Below are 14,371 nucleotides of genomic sequence, written 5' to 3'. Positions count from 1 at the left end.
GTGCCTTACAGAAAAGGCCTTGGTAGAAGTCCTGATATTCAGAAGAGCAGCTGCCAGGAGTGCTAAGCACTTGTTGTCCCTCACAGGAGAGCTCTGCACACACAGTACTCACAGGTTACGGGCACACATCAGGCACTCGTTGTCATAGGTGACCCCATCGGTACCGCAGACGGGGCTGAGGTCTTTGCTGCAGCGCAACACCACTTTGCCTTCCTCGTTTGTCGTGTTGGGATATCTACTGCAGTCTACCTGTTGAAGGAACACACAACAAAGCACTGGTGAAGGCTTACTTATAGGAAGCAAGTAGATCCGGTGAGTGTGTCTGTTTGGCCACCTAGGATACGACCACAGCAGGAAAAATGCTTTTTTGTGTGTCACTATGATGACAGTTCACTTTAAGATGACCAATGCAAGATTCTGACATCTCATATGTCCTCTTATTTAGCGTTTGAATTATTTTGGGGGGAGTCAATAAACAGCTTTGGCCACTCAGAAGCGGGACATGCCCCTTGTTTTGCCCTTGGTTTCACTTACAGGGACAACTTCCTTGCATTCTCCATCATGGTCTTTGCTGACATTGGTTCCATATTCTCTGGAGAAGGAAAGGCAAATGTTAGGAAGTTCAGCAAAGATGTCTTGCTACATCCTAGGTGCTGGAAATATGTAACTAATACAAGGGAAAGCTAGCTCTTTATCAGTCAGGCTTACACATATTTTTTGAGAAGGTAGTGCCATCCTCCCTGACCAGCTAGCACTGAGTGGCTGGCAGGGATGTAAAGACCCTGAGAGCTTTAGGACCATTTTGGGCAGTTCAGAGCAGAGCATCTCTCCATCCTTTTGCTCTGCTTTGCTGTGATGAGATGTGCCCTAGGGGCTGTCATCTGGCTGATCCTTGAGCTGGAGAAGAAAAACCTGAATAAATTACACCAGCAAGAGAGACACACGGTGACTAAAGCGATGTCTAGGCAACAGAGTGCCACGCAGTGATACCCAAGCTCATTTTTAAGGAATTGACACAAGTGACATATGACAGATCACTGTTTGTTGAAAAGTGGTGCCGCCAGGAGTCCTAAGCATTGCTGCCTGAAATCTCCTATGCAGTACATACATGTTGTAGGCACAGAGCAGGCACTCATTGCTGTAGGTGACTCCATCGGTACCGCAGATGGGGCTGAGGATCTTGGTGCAGACCAACACCTCTTTGCCTTCCTCATTTGTAGTGTTGGGATATGTACTGCAGTCCACCTGCCAAAAGAACGTACAGCAACAGGGTGGAGAAAATATTTTATGTTCACAACTCTCATTTTGCTTGAGACAATGACCAGATACAACCTGCAGGTGGTTTTTCACTACCACAGCACAAACTTGTGCTGGTGGGTCAATATGGTAACAGGTGAATCCTTCCTGCAGAGACCATGCATCTCTGATGCTATAGCCATGCATCCCCCCAAGATGGGGTAAACAGCGGTGGTCTCTCACGCTCATTTGGCTTTTTTTTTTTTTTTTTTTAAAAACAAAGGCTATTTCTTGGTCCCTCGTTCTTATATTCTTGTGGCCCCTCCAGTGCACTTCTGTTATTAGTCTTTCATTCTCAACACACTGACCGGGGGGGGGTTTCAGAGGAGCAAGACTAATGACCTGGTGTGTGGAAGCTGGAGTGTCTCATAGCATTTTATTCTTTCAGTAGGTTGCCTTCAGGTAGGTTCTGATACCACAGTCTATTGCTATCAGTTTAGAGCCAGTCATATATGACCAGCTTAAAGCTCAGACCAGTTTAAAGTTGGTGAAAAATGAATTCATCCAAAAATTTTGTATCATTACTACTACATTATTAACATACAGCATAGAGGTAGAGCCAAGAACAGTATAGTTTAATTTTTACACTGTAGAATCTGATTACAATGACACTAATTTCACCCTAGGTGAAAAACAGCTAAGCATCTACAGGCCTGAGATTTTTCCCATTCCTTTGGTTATGTCTTTACCAGGCCACATACCTGAGAAAAGTGACAGAAAGAAATCTTCCACTCACCTCAACCCCAAAGACAGCATCTGGAAAAGAAAAGAGAGGCAGAAAGTGTGAAACAAAGCCAATATTATAAGACCTCAGTTAAAACTGGAAATCTGGATGTAAAATTCCTATATGCAGGACCAAACTGAATGATTTCCAGTGGTTGGTTTCCTGGACTAACTAAACTATGTATGATTTTTTTTTTTCTATATTGATAAGGATAATAGTGTTGCTTATTGCTGGCTGTGATGAAACATGTTTTTGAATAGTTTTATTCTTTTTTATTTTGAGATAGGTAGACTTATTTATTAAAAATAGAGCAGCTTTTCATTCCTTATGTTTTACACATCTGTTTTGACCCTAAAGAGCTGCTGTTACATATCTGAAAAGAAACCTGAGTCAATACAGATAAATGCAAATAGTCACCTACAGGATAAGCAAATACATACAGCATCTGCTGTCAGGAATATGCATTTTAAAGAAGCTGAGTGTGAAGGTCAAAATTGTCTTTGACTTTGTAATTTCATCAGATGTAAATATGCAGCGAGAACATCAGACTCTGGCTTGTTTTCATCTCTTGTTTCCCCATTAGCAGCAAAAGTATTGCGGGAAAGTGCCAGGCTCCTGCAAAGAACTTGCTTGTGCCATTACAATATTTTCGTGACCAGTTACTGGAGGTCTGACCACCTCGTTAAGACCCTGTTTCAAGTATTTCTCCATTTGCTGTAATTGTACAACAACAAGTGCAAGCAGTGTAACAGTGTTAAAACAACAGTGTAAGAAGTGTAGCAGCACTAGTTACCAGCACAGAACTCCACTTGCAGTTATTTGTATTTATGACAGACAACCAGCTACAACAGTGATCCATTTAAGACTGCCCTGAAATCTGCTCCTGCATCCTATGCGATGCCAACATACCGAGGCAGCCTAGCTCTTTGTAGGAGATTTTCTCTCTTTGAAGCCACTATCTTATCCTTTTAAAGACAGCCAGGACTCAGACATGAAGCCTCTGCAGCGCCTTGAGTGTTACTCACCTGGGAAGCAGCAAAGCACAAAGGAGAGGAGCACAAAAACACCTGCCGTGGTCATGGTGGAAGTATTTCTTGAGTCTGCAGGCTGCCCGCTCTGCTCGTGAGATGGTCTCTCCAAGGCCAACTGCAAATATATACAAATGCAATGTCTAAACTGTTCAACTGTAACATAAAATAACCAGCAGAATCTGTCACCAGTACAATGAGGCTGGTAATATTTATTGAGGTCTTGACTTCCAGGTAATGGTCTGCACCTGCTAGGCAATTGATTTTGGCTGGACATCTGGTTAATAGCTTGAGACAAGTATCACATGTTCTCAGTGGTCAAAACCAAACAAACAGCCTTTTAGACAAAAGAAACCTCTTTAGGATTCTGGTAGAAATGTAAGGAGCACAAAATATTGAGGGGAGTAAACAGCAGGTCCTTCATTAGTCTCTGCAGAGCAACATCTCCCATCAGGGAGCAGCTTAGGCAGAGCATGCAGTACTACCCTGTTTGCAGATCAGGCTAAGAGTCTCTGGGTTTGGGTGGGGTTTTTTTTCCGCATTCCCAAATACTCACCACTAGGTATGAACACTTTGCCATCAACAGAACTGGTTAAGCTTTGTCAGGCGAGTCTGGCAGGACTGTGTCTAACCTGTGAAGCTAATGGTATTTAGCACTGGTTTGATAAAAGAAAGGGCTTCTTGACAGTTTCACTGCCTGGCTATAGAAGAGTTCAGTAGAAGACTTGAAAGCAGGTTAAATTTTGTCAAATGCCACTAAAAATGTCACTTGAACCTTCTCAGCAGGGAGCACTTATTTACAGACCTAGTCACAATTAAACACACCGACCAATTCAAAGTGTTCCGCCAAGCCGTCTTAAGAACAAAAGACACTGAAGGTTTGGCAACCTATTTACATTGCACCAACTACGCTTGAAAGTACAGTAGGTCCTTTCCCCCTGCTGATATTTTAGAAAATGATGCTTAAAACATAAAGCCTGCCCCAATTTTCCTGTCTGTCTCACACCTCCAAGCCTTTGTGCCATCTCCAAATTGCTCCTTCCTAGGAGATCTTGACCTCTGCTGGTTTAGTTGGTGTAATTTTGCAGGAGTGGGTTCTGCCTTTAACCTAAGTTTCTCGCCATGATCCCTTTCACAGGTCTGAAATGGCAAGTGTAGCTGGGTTTTTTTGGTCATGGGAGCTAAGCACTATGCTTAGGATAGACTTCAGCACCATGGGAGCTGCGGAGCAAAAGATGCTTTACAGATGTTCCCTTGAACAAACGAGGCACCGCCCATTAATCAAATGAAATTCAGCTGAAATCATTGAAAGTTAGCCCAAGCAATTATGTTGGTTTCTGATACATCACAGTGGTCTAAAGGGTATACTTTGATCCTTAAAAGTATAAATTGTATAGTGCATGGAATCACCTATCCTTGGCACTGGCATGTTATGAAGGCCGCAGCATGGCTGTGTGAATATATAGGTAACATTTTCACCTAAAAGAGATGGGTTTCTTCACAGGGAGAAGCATTAAAATAATTATGCTGCTGGGTTTGTTTCTATAAATTACAGGGAGCATGCATGAATATTTTAGGCAGATTTGGCACATCTTTAAGATGTATTGCCCTAATGTGCCTTGCGGATGGTGTCTCTGGAAGCCAAATACTTTTCCCTGAGCGTGTACAGGAGCACACTGAGGCTGCTGTCACATGCCATGCTTGTTGCCTTCATCAGTTCACACGTACAGTCTCTGCACAGTTGGAAGGAGGTAAATCTTTCTGGGTCAAATACGAATTTTGCCACTGCCTTTTCCAGCCAGGCAGTGAGACCTCTGCGAATCATCCTCACCATCCTTCCCAGCCCCGACCTGGCAGCTTTTGACAGGTTGCCTCCTGCCTGGTGCCCACGTGCTGCTGCTCAAGACTGCTCCCTGCCCCGGAGGGTGCTGTCTTCTAGGCAGGACCGGCCTCTCTCCTGATGGGCGGAGAGCACCTCCCTGCCAAAGGCTGGCGTGTGTTGCCTGTATACACCATAGAGAAATTTTCCACTGCAAGTGCTGGGTTCAGCACTGGGTCTGACACTTACTGGCCCCGAGCAACCCAGATTTCCTCCGACCACCACAACACCCATCTGATGTTCAGCAGATCCATTCCTTCACTCTCACCTACAGACACTCTAGAGAGACTCAAGTCTGTGACAATTGAGTGCCGACTGGGGAACAGCAGTCTCCCCTGAGCTGCTCGGGTACCCCCTCCAGGCAAGCCACGAAAATGACACCCAGAAATCACCAGGTTTCAGACTCGCGCACAGCCTCCAGCTAGCCAACATCCACAGCCTCGCCACCTGGGGTTACAGCTCCAGATTGTCCTGCCTCTGATAACAGCGTGGAAAAATCCCACAGCTGGCTAAGCTCATGCTGTAGGACAGGTTGCTTAGTTCTTAGCTACTCCTGGAAGAACAGTTAGAAAGAGGATTTGGTCTGCAGTCCTGCCACTGATCTCATGCTGTAATCCACTTCGTTACGGTCTTCTAATCCTCAAAGTCAGATGCAGCATATGGCTAATGACCATTTGGCTAAAGGAAAATCCTCCTGTGTGCAGAAGCCAGCACGAGGGCAGAGATCTGCAAGTAAGCGAAGGCAGTGCCACACCTCGGGGTACCACATGTTACAGTCCTGAGCACCAGAGGGTCTGCGGGCTGACACCAGGGCAGGATTTGGCCATTATACAACATCCTCTCTCACTTACCCAAGGAATTTCTTGGTTTACATTTCCCATTACAGTTTTTGCCAGTATCGATTTCATATTCTCTAGAAGAATCAAAACTGACATTGGGAAATTTTCTTAGTGGATATGTGACTTCTCAGTTAAGTAATACACTGATAAATGAATGACAAATTATTTAATGCACTTTTCCAAAAATTCCTGGGTTTTGTCACATTATTTAATTAACAAATAGCTGTTGTGAAAGTGGGAAATAACAATAATTAGTTGTAGTTGTTTCACGAAATTGCCTCTAATCACTCCAAAATGCCTGCTAAATACAATTCAGACTGCAGTTTCCATCTTTGTCTTTCTCTTGGCCAAGTGTGGCCAATAACTATTTGTACTGAGCCACACACCTGGCTCAGAGAAACCAATACAGAACAAATGGAAGATCTCCCTCTCACCTAGTGCCTAAAGGCACTGTTTGAACTAAGCAATAAAGCAAATAAAAAGTTACTGATATGATTAAAACATATCGATGTGAAAACATATCCATTGTGTTTATGAACTTAATACACAGAGCTTGATTCAGGTAATCCTGGTGAATGTTTTCCTGAACTAATACAATCATGTGCAGAACTTTGTACCCTGCAGGTGAAGACTAACATGGTTTCACGTTACTTATGCAATGGATTAAATGTACTTGGCCCCACTGCAAGAACAGATGTTGACACATGGGAACGAATCCAGACGAGGCCACCAGGCTGGTCAGGGGCTGGAGCACAGGACATTCGGGGTAAGCTGGAGCTAGGCTTCTTCAGCCTGGAGAAGAGATGGCTATGGGGGATAGCATTGCTATCTGCAGCTCCCTGATTGGGTTATAGAGAAGACAGAGCCAAAGTCTTCTCAGAGCTGCACAGTAAATGGATTAAATTCTGACCAAATATGAGGAATTATTCTTCACCATGAGGGCGATCAAGCAGTGGCACAGGAACCAGAGAGGTCATGCATGTCCTTCCTTGGTGACACTGAAAGCCCAGCTGAACAATGAAGGCCTTGAGCACCCTGAGCCGACTTTGACTTTGGCCTCGCTTTGAGCAGGGGTTGGGCTAGAGACCTCTAGACAGCTCTTCCAACCTGAATCATTCATATATATGGTACTCACATAATGCCCTCTCCTATGGATAGTTTTTATTAATGAAGGAACATAATACTTCTCCATGACCCAGGAGAGCAGCCTCAGATTTTTCTTACAACCTGTGACCCTTTAGCAAAGGTAAGTGGTACAAATAGCTCCCAGTACTTTTTAACGGGGGATGACCAGTAACTTGAGAGTAGATTGTAATCTTTGTTAAAAAAAGCCACCACACTAAACTATTCAAATTTGAGAACGTTATTACCTCTCAATGATTTCAAAGTCTCTCCACTTCTGCAACAGCCCAGACCCCTGCCATCACCCCCAGAAGACCGTCAGCATTCAAACCTACAGCACCACAGAAAATCAGCTGCCAAAATAGTGGCCACTTCACAGCTGTGCTGCAGCCTGGACCAGACGCAGGTCTAAGCAGCATTAGCTCTGAGAACATACCTTCACTTCTCGCCTCACCAGCTCGTGCTGTGCTCCAGCTCTGGGCAGTTTCTGGATGATGAGGACATCAGGTCAGGGCTCCACTGCACAGGCCAAGAGTTACTCACGTGAAAGCAGGAAAATGCTAGAATGAGCAGCAGAAAAAAGAGGCACTAAACAGCAGAACATTCAGCTGGACAACAGCCCAGGCTGTTGCTCTTTGAAGTGAACACACTGCAGGGAATGTGGTTTGGAGGTAGTGCAGGAGATGTTATCCTGCAGCTGGTCAGAGGAAGAGGAAATCATTGGTTTAATCAGTTTTCCTGACACTTCAGTGATCTCACCTGTGGATCACTGAGTGCTCGTTTCATCTTTGCCACAGCCCAAGCAGGAACAATGAGGAGGTGGCTGCAGGGAAGTAGCAGCCGACCTGGGATTGACACCATTCATGGCTGCCTGGCAGGAGAAAGTCAATCTGGCAACTTCACCGCTAAGGCTGGGAAAGTCTCCTTCAGCAGCTGGGGTCAGGAGAAAATCTTCCAAAGGCAGAAAAAAAAAATAATTATTAGATTCTTATCTGCAAGGAGACATTATTTATAGCTCAATGCACAGTTAAAATAGAACAAATAAGCATGTTCTGCCATGAAAGCAAATTGCTTTGAGGTTATCTAAACCAGGGGAATAGTTGAACACATATCCAAAGGACAGCAGATGAGGCATTTTCAAGCTACCAGTCATCTAGCAGCACGCACGTCATCAGAATAGCACGCAGCAGGGGGATCGTGGCTGTGTCCCTTGGGTTTCAGACAGCTACGCAAGCCACCAAAGAGTGTCATTGCCAAGAGACGCTTATAGGCAGAAGTAAGATATTTTAATTGACCAACTAGCAGGGCTGGGAAAAGTAATTCAGTATGATTGGGATGAGCAATTGCTGCATGCTACCGAGCAGCAGAGAGGAATACAAAGGCCTCAAGGAAGATCGTTTGATCCCTGGACAGCTGCATTTGAGAGCTTGTTTACAGAGGGATAAGCATCCTGGATACAACTACAGTACAAAGGCTATGGCAAGGCTGGCTGGGGAGACAGGTTACAGTCTCCCATGAAGCACAGGGATCATCTCTTCACAGTGAGCTGCCAAGTCTCATTAATTTATCATAGGAACATGCCTTCAGTGCTCAATCCCTTCAGTTCTGTTTTGTAAGATTGACAGACATGTCTATAGACCACAAAGTGTTCTTGACAAGAGGGTAATTAACCGTCGATGTTTACATCTCCCTCCTCTTGGTAAGTAACACACCAAGTTTGTACATTTTGGGGAGGACTGGCTGTAAATGAGTGATAGCTTCCTTTTATGCTCTTGATCAGAGGTCAGCAGGACTGGAATAACAATTTTTCTGAGCTCTATCTGGAGGTAACTGAGGAAGAATTTCCTTGAGTAAATGGCCAAAGCCTTGGACGCGGGGCTTTTGGACCAGCCCCAGGTCTGTAAGTGAGATCCCCATCATCCTGTGGCTCCACAGCCCTTTCAGCCAGGATCTGGGACCTGCTTCATGCAAGCTCAGGACAGGGTGAGCTGCTAGATGTGCAGAAGCTTATACACAGATAATGACATGTATGAGAGAGAAAGTGGCTGTTCCTGGAGGTGCCAGGCCATCGCTGTCACAGCAACCTGGAGGCATTGCTCTGCCCATTAACTGCCCCAAGAAACACCAGTGTATCACATCCCCAGGCAAAGTTTTCTTTCCATGTGAAACCACAGGATGAGGCAATGCAAAACAGGAGCAAGTAGAGCATCAGACAAAAATACGTTCCCGGATCTCACCTTATCTGTGAAAAAAACCTAGCAAAAACTCATATGAGAAACAACGTTTGGAAAAGATGAATGAAGGTGCTTGCTTTCATTTATGGGAAGAAAACCAGGAACCTCTGGGATTTGGGATGAATGATGGTTTGCTTTTTAAGAAAGATCTTGTAAGTAAAGTGGCAACAAGGGATTTTCTTTCTGAGGGATAGGGTGCAATAGGCTAAGAAGGAAAATCCACTGCTCTCCCTGGTGGGAAAGAGAGGGAGAATAGGGCAAGAGACTGGATGCATCATGGCGCTATAATTTGAACACTTGGCTGGAATAGGAGGAACTGGATGGAAAGAGTTTCTATAGCTGAAGGACTATTAGCATCATAACCACTGAACACTTTTTCCTTCACTATTGACATCAAAAGAAAGGGGAACAAGTTAATTTATTCTGCAGAGTTGAGCTTCAATGAGACCACTGGCTGATTCTTTGCAGCTGGACATGGGTGAAGTACCATTGGTGCTGACAGAAAGCAGCATGCTGTTGCATTACAGGATTTTACTATTTCACAGACATTGAGGTATAAACACTAGCAAAGGAAGGCAGTTATTTACTTCATATGTTAGTACATGCATGACAACTGCTATGTTGTACATGATCATATGGCCCCTACATCCCCTGGCTTGGGCACTGTGCCCCATTTGCAACCTGACAAAAATTCCTGTCTCAGGAGAGCGGAATGCACTGGTATCTGCAAATGTTTTGTGTGTCTCCTTTTCTGGTCTTAAAACAGGTTATGCTGCACTTTCCTGATGCTGTCAGTGAAGGTTGTTTGTGCATGCTTGCATAGCAAAGAAATATTTCTGCTACTTCTATCATATTTTGCATCTTTTTGCCATCCTCCTCTTCATACATTTGAATGCAGCCTGTGCAGAATAGCAATATTAGGAAGCTAGTGTTAAATCGCTGCCAAATAAAACGTCAACAGAAGGTATATGCATCACTTACGTCCAATCGTATGCTGCCTGCTCAGCATCCAGCTGACGTTATTTGGGATGCTGCCACAGAGAGCAATGGGAGTTCGGGCTGCTTCTTGGTTTGCATTCCTTCTTAGTCACTGGGATGGCTGCTGTTCCCGAGTCCCTGGGTGTCCCATGTTCTCTGAAGAAGGGACAGTCTGCCATTAGAGACTTGGTATGACCATTTTCCCAAAGGGGGATGGATGCTGGGAATGTAAATAAAACTCCCAAATGATGCAAGTGAAGGAGAGCTCAGCTGAGTTAACCGCTGACAATGAAGTGGTTTTACCATCTCTGACTATTATTAGTCAACAAACCTATGCCATCTGAATATGCCGCATCATTTGGATTTCCACTCCAGCTATTTTCTTCAGCTATTTTCTTTTCTCTGCTAGATTTTCATGATTTCCCCCCAAGCACAAACAGCAAGTGGAGAGGGAGAAAAGGAGGATAAATTGGAAACGCACAGGGAGAGGCCAGGGGCTAGGGGACTGTCACTCGGAAAGCATGTTCTTTCCATCGGACTGACACATTACAGGCACGGATCCCACATTCATTGGTGTAAGTGAAACCATTTGTGCCACAGATCTGGTCCAGTGCTTGGCCAGGGGGCCCTGACTGGCCGTCCTCAGCAGCGGCCCTGGGGCATGTGCTACCACTAAGCCTTGAAGGGAACAGAGGAAAAAAAGAGTTTAAAGCAATAAATTTCCAAACATTCCTCATTCTTCAGGGGGTTTGAATGAAATTAAGGTTTTGCTTCTATGAATGAAAAATAGGCAGGAAGCGATACACTATGTGAACGCTCTTTGTTTGCAAATTCACAGTATGTTTAAACTTATGGGGCTGCACCTCAGCTGGTGAAAATCTGGAAAACCCTCCTAGGCTGAGTGGATGTCTGCCAGCTGGAGACAGGCTCCCTTCCACTACCGCTTTCTGCTTTTTTCATATCTACTCGTTGATCAGCAGAGAGCACACAACCGGAGCCCAGAGCATGGCAAAGAATCAGATAAAATTGTATCAAACATTAAATTACAACAAGAGAATGAACGTTTCTGAGTGTGAACATACTGATGGATGAAATGGGCGGATATCAGGATTATAATCCTTTAAATATAGAGGCATGAGGAAATTTTTTCAGTTCCCAAACTATATCCTTTGCTAACAGTCAGTTAAATAGATCTGTGCGACTGATACAATGAGTTTGTATAGTTATTTCTGGATTTCTTTTTTTTGAGGAAGATATAGTTTAGAAGTGGTTAAAAAAAATCATGTAAATATTCTTCTGAAAAGAGAACAGTTTTAAAAAATCAGTGGGATGAGCCTTGTCATTCTCAAGCACCCCTCAAGAGAGTGACAGAGTATCTCGGCCCATCCACATTGCTCTCTAGCAAATGCAGCATATGAAAAAAAGCTAAACCAAGACATAATTTTGAAAGATAGATTTTTTGGTGAAGTGTTTGAATGAAGTTTAGGTACAGACATTGTCACGGAAAAGTTGGGGTTTTTTTTTCAAGTCACAGATGGGTGAGGGCTGATATATACCATGCTGATAAACGATGAAAAAAAAAATCTTTTGGCTCAATATAAAAAGACTAAGTATTGTTTTCTAAATCCCACTTATCAATCAAGAACTAAATGATTCTTCCTCCTCTTTGTGTTGTAAGAAAAATGACTGTAGACTCAGAAAACATTGATAAGGCTATAAAGATATGTTAGACAAACAAGGAAGGAGAGAGGACATTTATATTTTTAAAATATTGCCTCCGCGATACATACCAGTGCACTTACAAGTCACAAATCCGGAGGCTGGACCGTCCCCAGCGTGAAACATGTAGAAGTTCGTCAGCCCTTGGCACTGCTCAGGAGCTCGGTCCCTGCTCTCCAGAGCCGGAGGGCTGCAGTAGTGCCTGCAAGGCAGCGTGCAGAGCCGGACCAGCTGCGTTTCAGCAGTAAATTTTAGACACCTGATGTTGCAGTCACAGCAGGCACTGGAAAGTCAGTTTTTTCTTCACTGCATCCTTGACTGAGGGTATAAGGCTGTGCCTGCAACTATTTCTGTTCATGGCAAGAGTGCAAATATGATAGTCCACTGAAGCAGGACTAAATCCAGGCTTGCATCTGATCCTCTTAGTGCCACTTTCCAAGTTAAAAAACAGGCTTTCGTAACATGATAGTTGAATGGTCTTTGAGAGTGGCCTGACCACTTTGAAGCTGCTCGGGCTTTGCCCAAGATGAGTAACAAAGTCAGCCTTGGGGCTCTGCAGCATTATGCACCTGAGAAGCGATGGAGCAGTAGGCTGAGCCGCACCAAAGTGTCTGCCACCCTCACGCTGAAGGCAGTTACTGAATATATTTGCAGTCTGGCAAGCACTGAGCTCATGAGGTGATCTCTTGGTGCTCCCCAGCATGGGAATCTCTATCCATCTATCCAGCCATTCCTCTATCTATGGCCAAGCAAGGCATCCAGCTCAGTCAACCATACCTTAAAACCCTCTTTCAAGTTTCTTAGTGAAACTTTAAACTTGGTATTGTTCTACCTCTCTCCTAAGCCACAAAAATTCAAGACTTCCTCTTGAAGGAAGTACTCGTCTTTGCCTGGCTATTGCTTCCTCATCAACAAGAAGTAGAAAAAAATTGTCTAACTAACACACGCTCAGTAAGTAACCCTGAAACAGCTGAAAAACAATTCTGAGGCACAGAAAACAGCTCTGTCCCTGAGAAGAAGGCTGCCCTACTTTTATAGAATTATATTGCTTCATAAAACACCCCCTGAGCCCGGGGGATATTTAAACTCCAATATCAGGCTTTTCCCATTTTCTGGCCCAGTTTTAGTGATTTATTCCATCACATACTTTTACATGAAACCTACTGGTGAATACTGCATGGAAACCTGTGTCTAATGACCACTTTGGCTTCTTCCCTGGATTGCTCTGACTTAATCTCAAGTTTGCACCTCCTTGAGTTCATGTTTGCCTTTGGTGTCATCAGACAACGAGCTCCGCAGAGGAGGCTTTGGCACGGCTGTGCCCAGCTGATGCCATTCAGTTAGATCTTGACAGCTTTACTGCAAATGCTTGCAAAAGCCAGCGGTCAGAGCTAAGGCCGAGTGAAAGTCTGCCAAAGTCCACAAAAAAAATTATTCAGGTCTTATCCTTGAGGATAACCAAGTAACACTTAAACTATACTAAAGCTGCATGTTCTGCAAAAACACCTTAACAGAAAATGGCAAAAAGGTTATATAAACCAAAGGAACATTTACATTAGGACACAGACCCAAGAAAAGTACAATAAGCCATTGTTAGTTACAAATCATCTTGAAAAGTACCTGCCAGCCACGGACTCCAATAGCACAGAGGTATTATGGCCTCATTCCCTGGTACAATACCCGCAGTATCTCCAAGTCAGGAACATTTGCCTTCAGCCTATTCATCTAGCCTGACAATTCAAAGAGTGACTTTCCAAACCTATCCAAATAATTGTGTTATTCTCTGGTAAACTACAATGGGACATTGAATCAGGGAGGTGCTAGCTGTAGTCCAGAAGACAGGCAGGGGAGACGAGAAGGGAGTGTCGCCCTCTATGTCAATGACCAGCTGGAGTGCATGAAGCTCTGGCTGGGGATGGATGAGGAGCCGACCGAGAGCTTATGGGTCAGAATTAAAGGGAAGGCAGGGACAGGTGACATTACAGTGGGGGTCTGCTACAGGCCACCGGACCAGGAAGACAGAGCGGATGAGGCCCTCTATAGACAGATAGGAGCAGCCTCACGCTCACAAGCCCTGGTCCTCATGGGGGACTTCAGCCACCCTGACATCTGTTAGAGGGACAACACAGCAGGGCATAAGCAATCCAGGAGGTTCCTGGAATGCGTCAATGGTAACTTCCCTTCTCCAAGTGGCAGAGGAGCCAACGAGGAGAGGTGCTATGCTGGACCTTGTTCTCACCAACAGGGAGGGGCTGGTGGGGAATGTGAAGCTCAAGGGCAGCCTGGGCTGCAGGGACCATGAAATGGTGGAGTTCAAGATCCTTAGGGCACCGAGGAGGGCGCACAGCATGCTCCCTACCCTGGACTTCAGGAGAGCAGATTTTGGCCTCTTCAGGGATCTGCTTGGTAGAGTGCCATGGGACAAAGTCCTGGAGGGAAGAGGGGCCCAAGAAAGCTGGGTGATATTCAAGGATCAGGAGCGATGCATCCCAACAAAGAGGAAGTCAGGCAGAAACGCCAGGAGGCCTGCATGGATGAACAAGGAGCTCCTG

The 14,371-nt window shown here is 44.8% G+C and overlaps 1 protein-coding gene across 2 annotated transcripts in view; it reads right to left on the bottom strand.

Moving 5' to 3' along the window:
* The window catches only part of LOC103924904 (ovomucoid-like), a 5,468-nt gene extending 2,361 nt beyond the window's left edge, over positions 1-3,107 (bottom strand). Inside the window, exons 1-5 of one of the 2 annotated variants that reach the window (XM_009333511.1) lie at positions 3,046-3,107; positions 2,033-2,052; positions 1,109-1,245; positions 535-592; positions 113-249 (exon numbers count right to left, since the gene is read on the bottom strand). In XM_009333511.1, coding sequence (XP_009331786.1) covers positions 113-249; positions 535-592; positions 1,109-1,245; positions 2,033-2,052; positions 3,046-3,100 — 407 coding nt within the window. In that variant the 5' untranslated portion in view covers positions 3,101-3,107. Of the gene's footprint in view, positions 1-112; positions 250-530; positions 593-1,108; positions 1,246-2,032; positions 2,053-3,045 lie in introns of both variants that reach the window. The other variant, XM_009333512.1, reaches the window with a different exon arrangement.
* Positions 3,108-14,371: the final 11,264 nt, after the last annotated feature.

Source organism: Pygoscelis adeliae, unplaced genomic scaffold (genome assembly GCF_000699105.1).
Source record: "Pygoscelis adeliae isolate BGI_AS28 unplaced genomic scaffold, ASM69910v1 Scaffold431, whole genome shotgun sequence".
Lineage (NCBI taxonomy): Eukaryota > Metazoa > Chordata > Aves > Sphenisciformes > Spheniscidae > Pygoscelis > Pygoscelis adeliae.
This window is presented reverse-complemented; position numbering and strand designations above follow the sequence as displayed.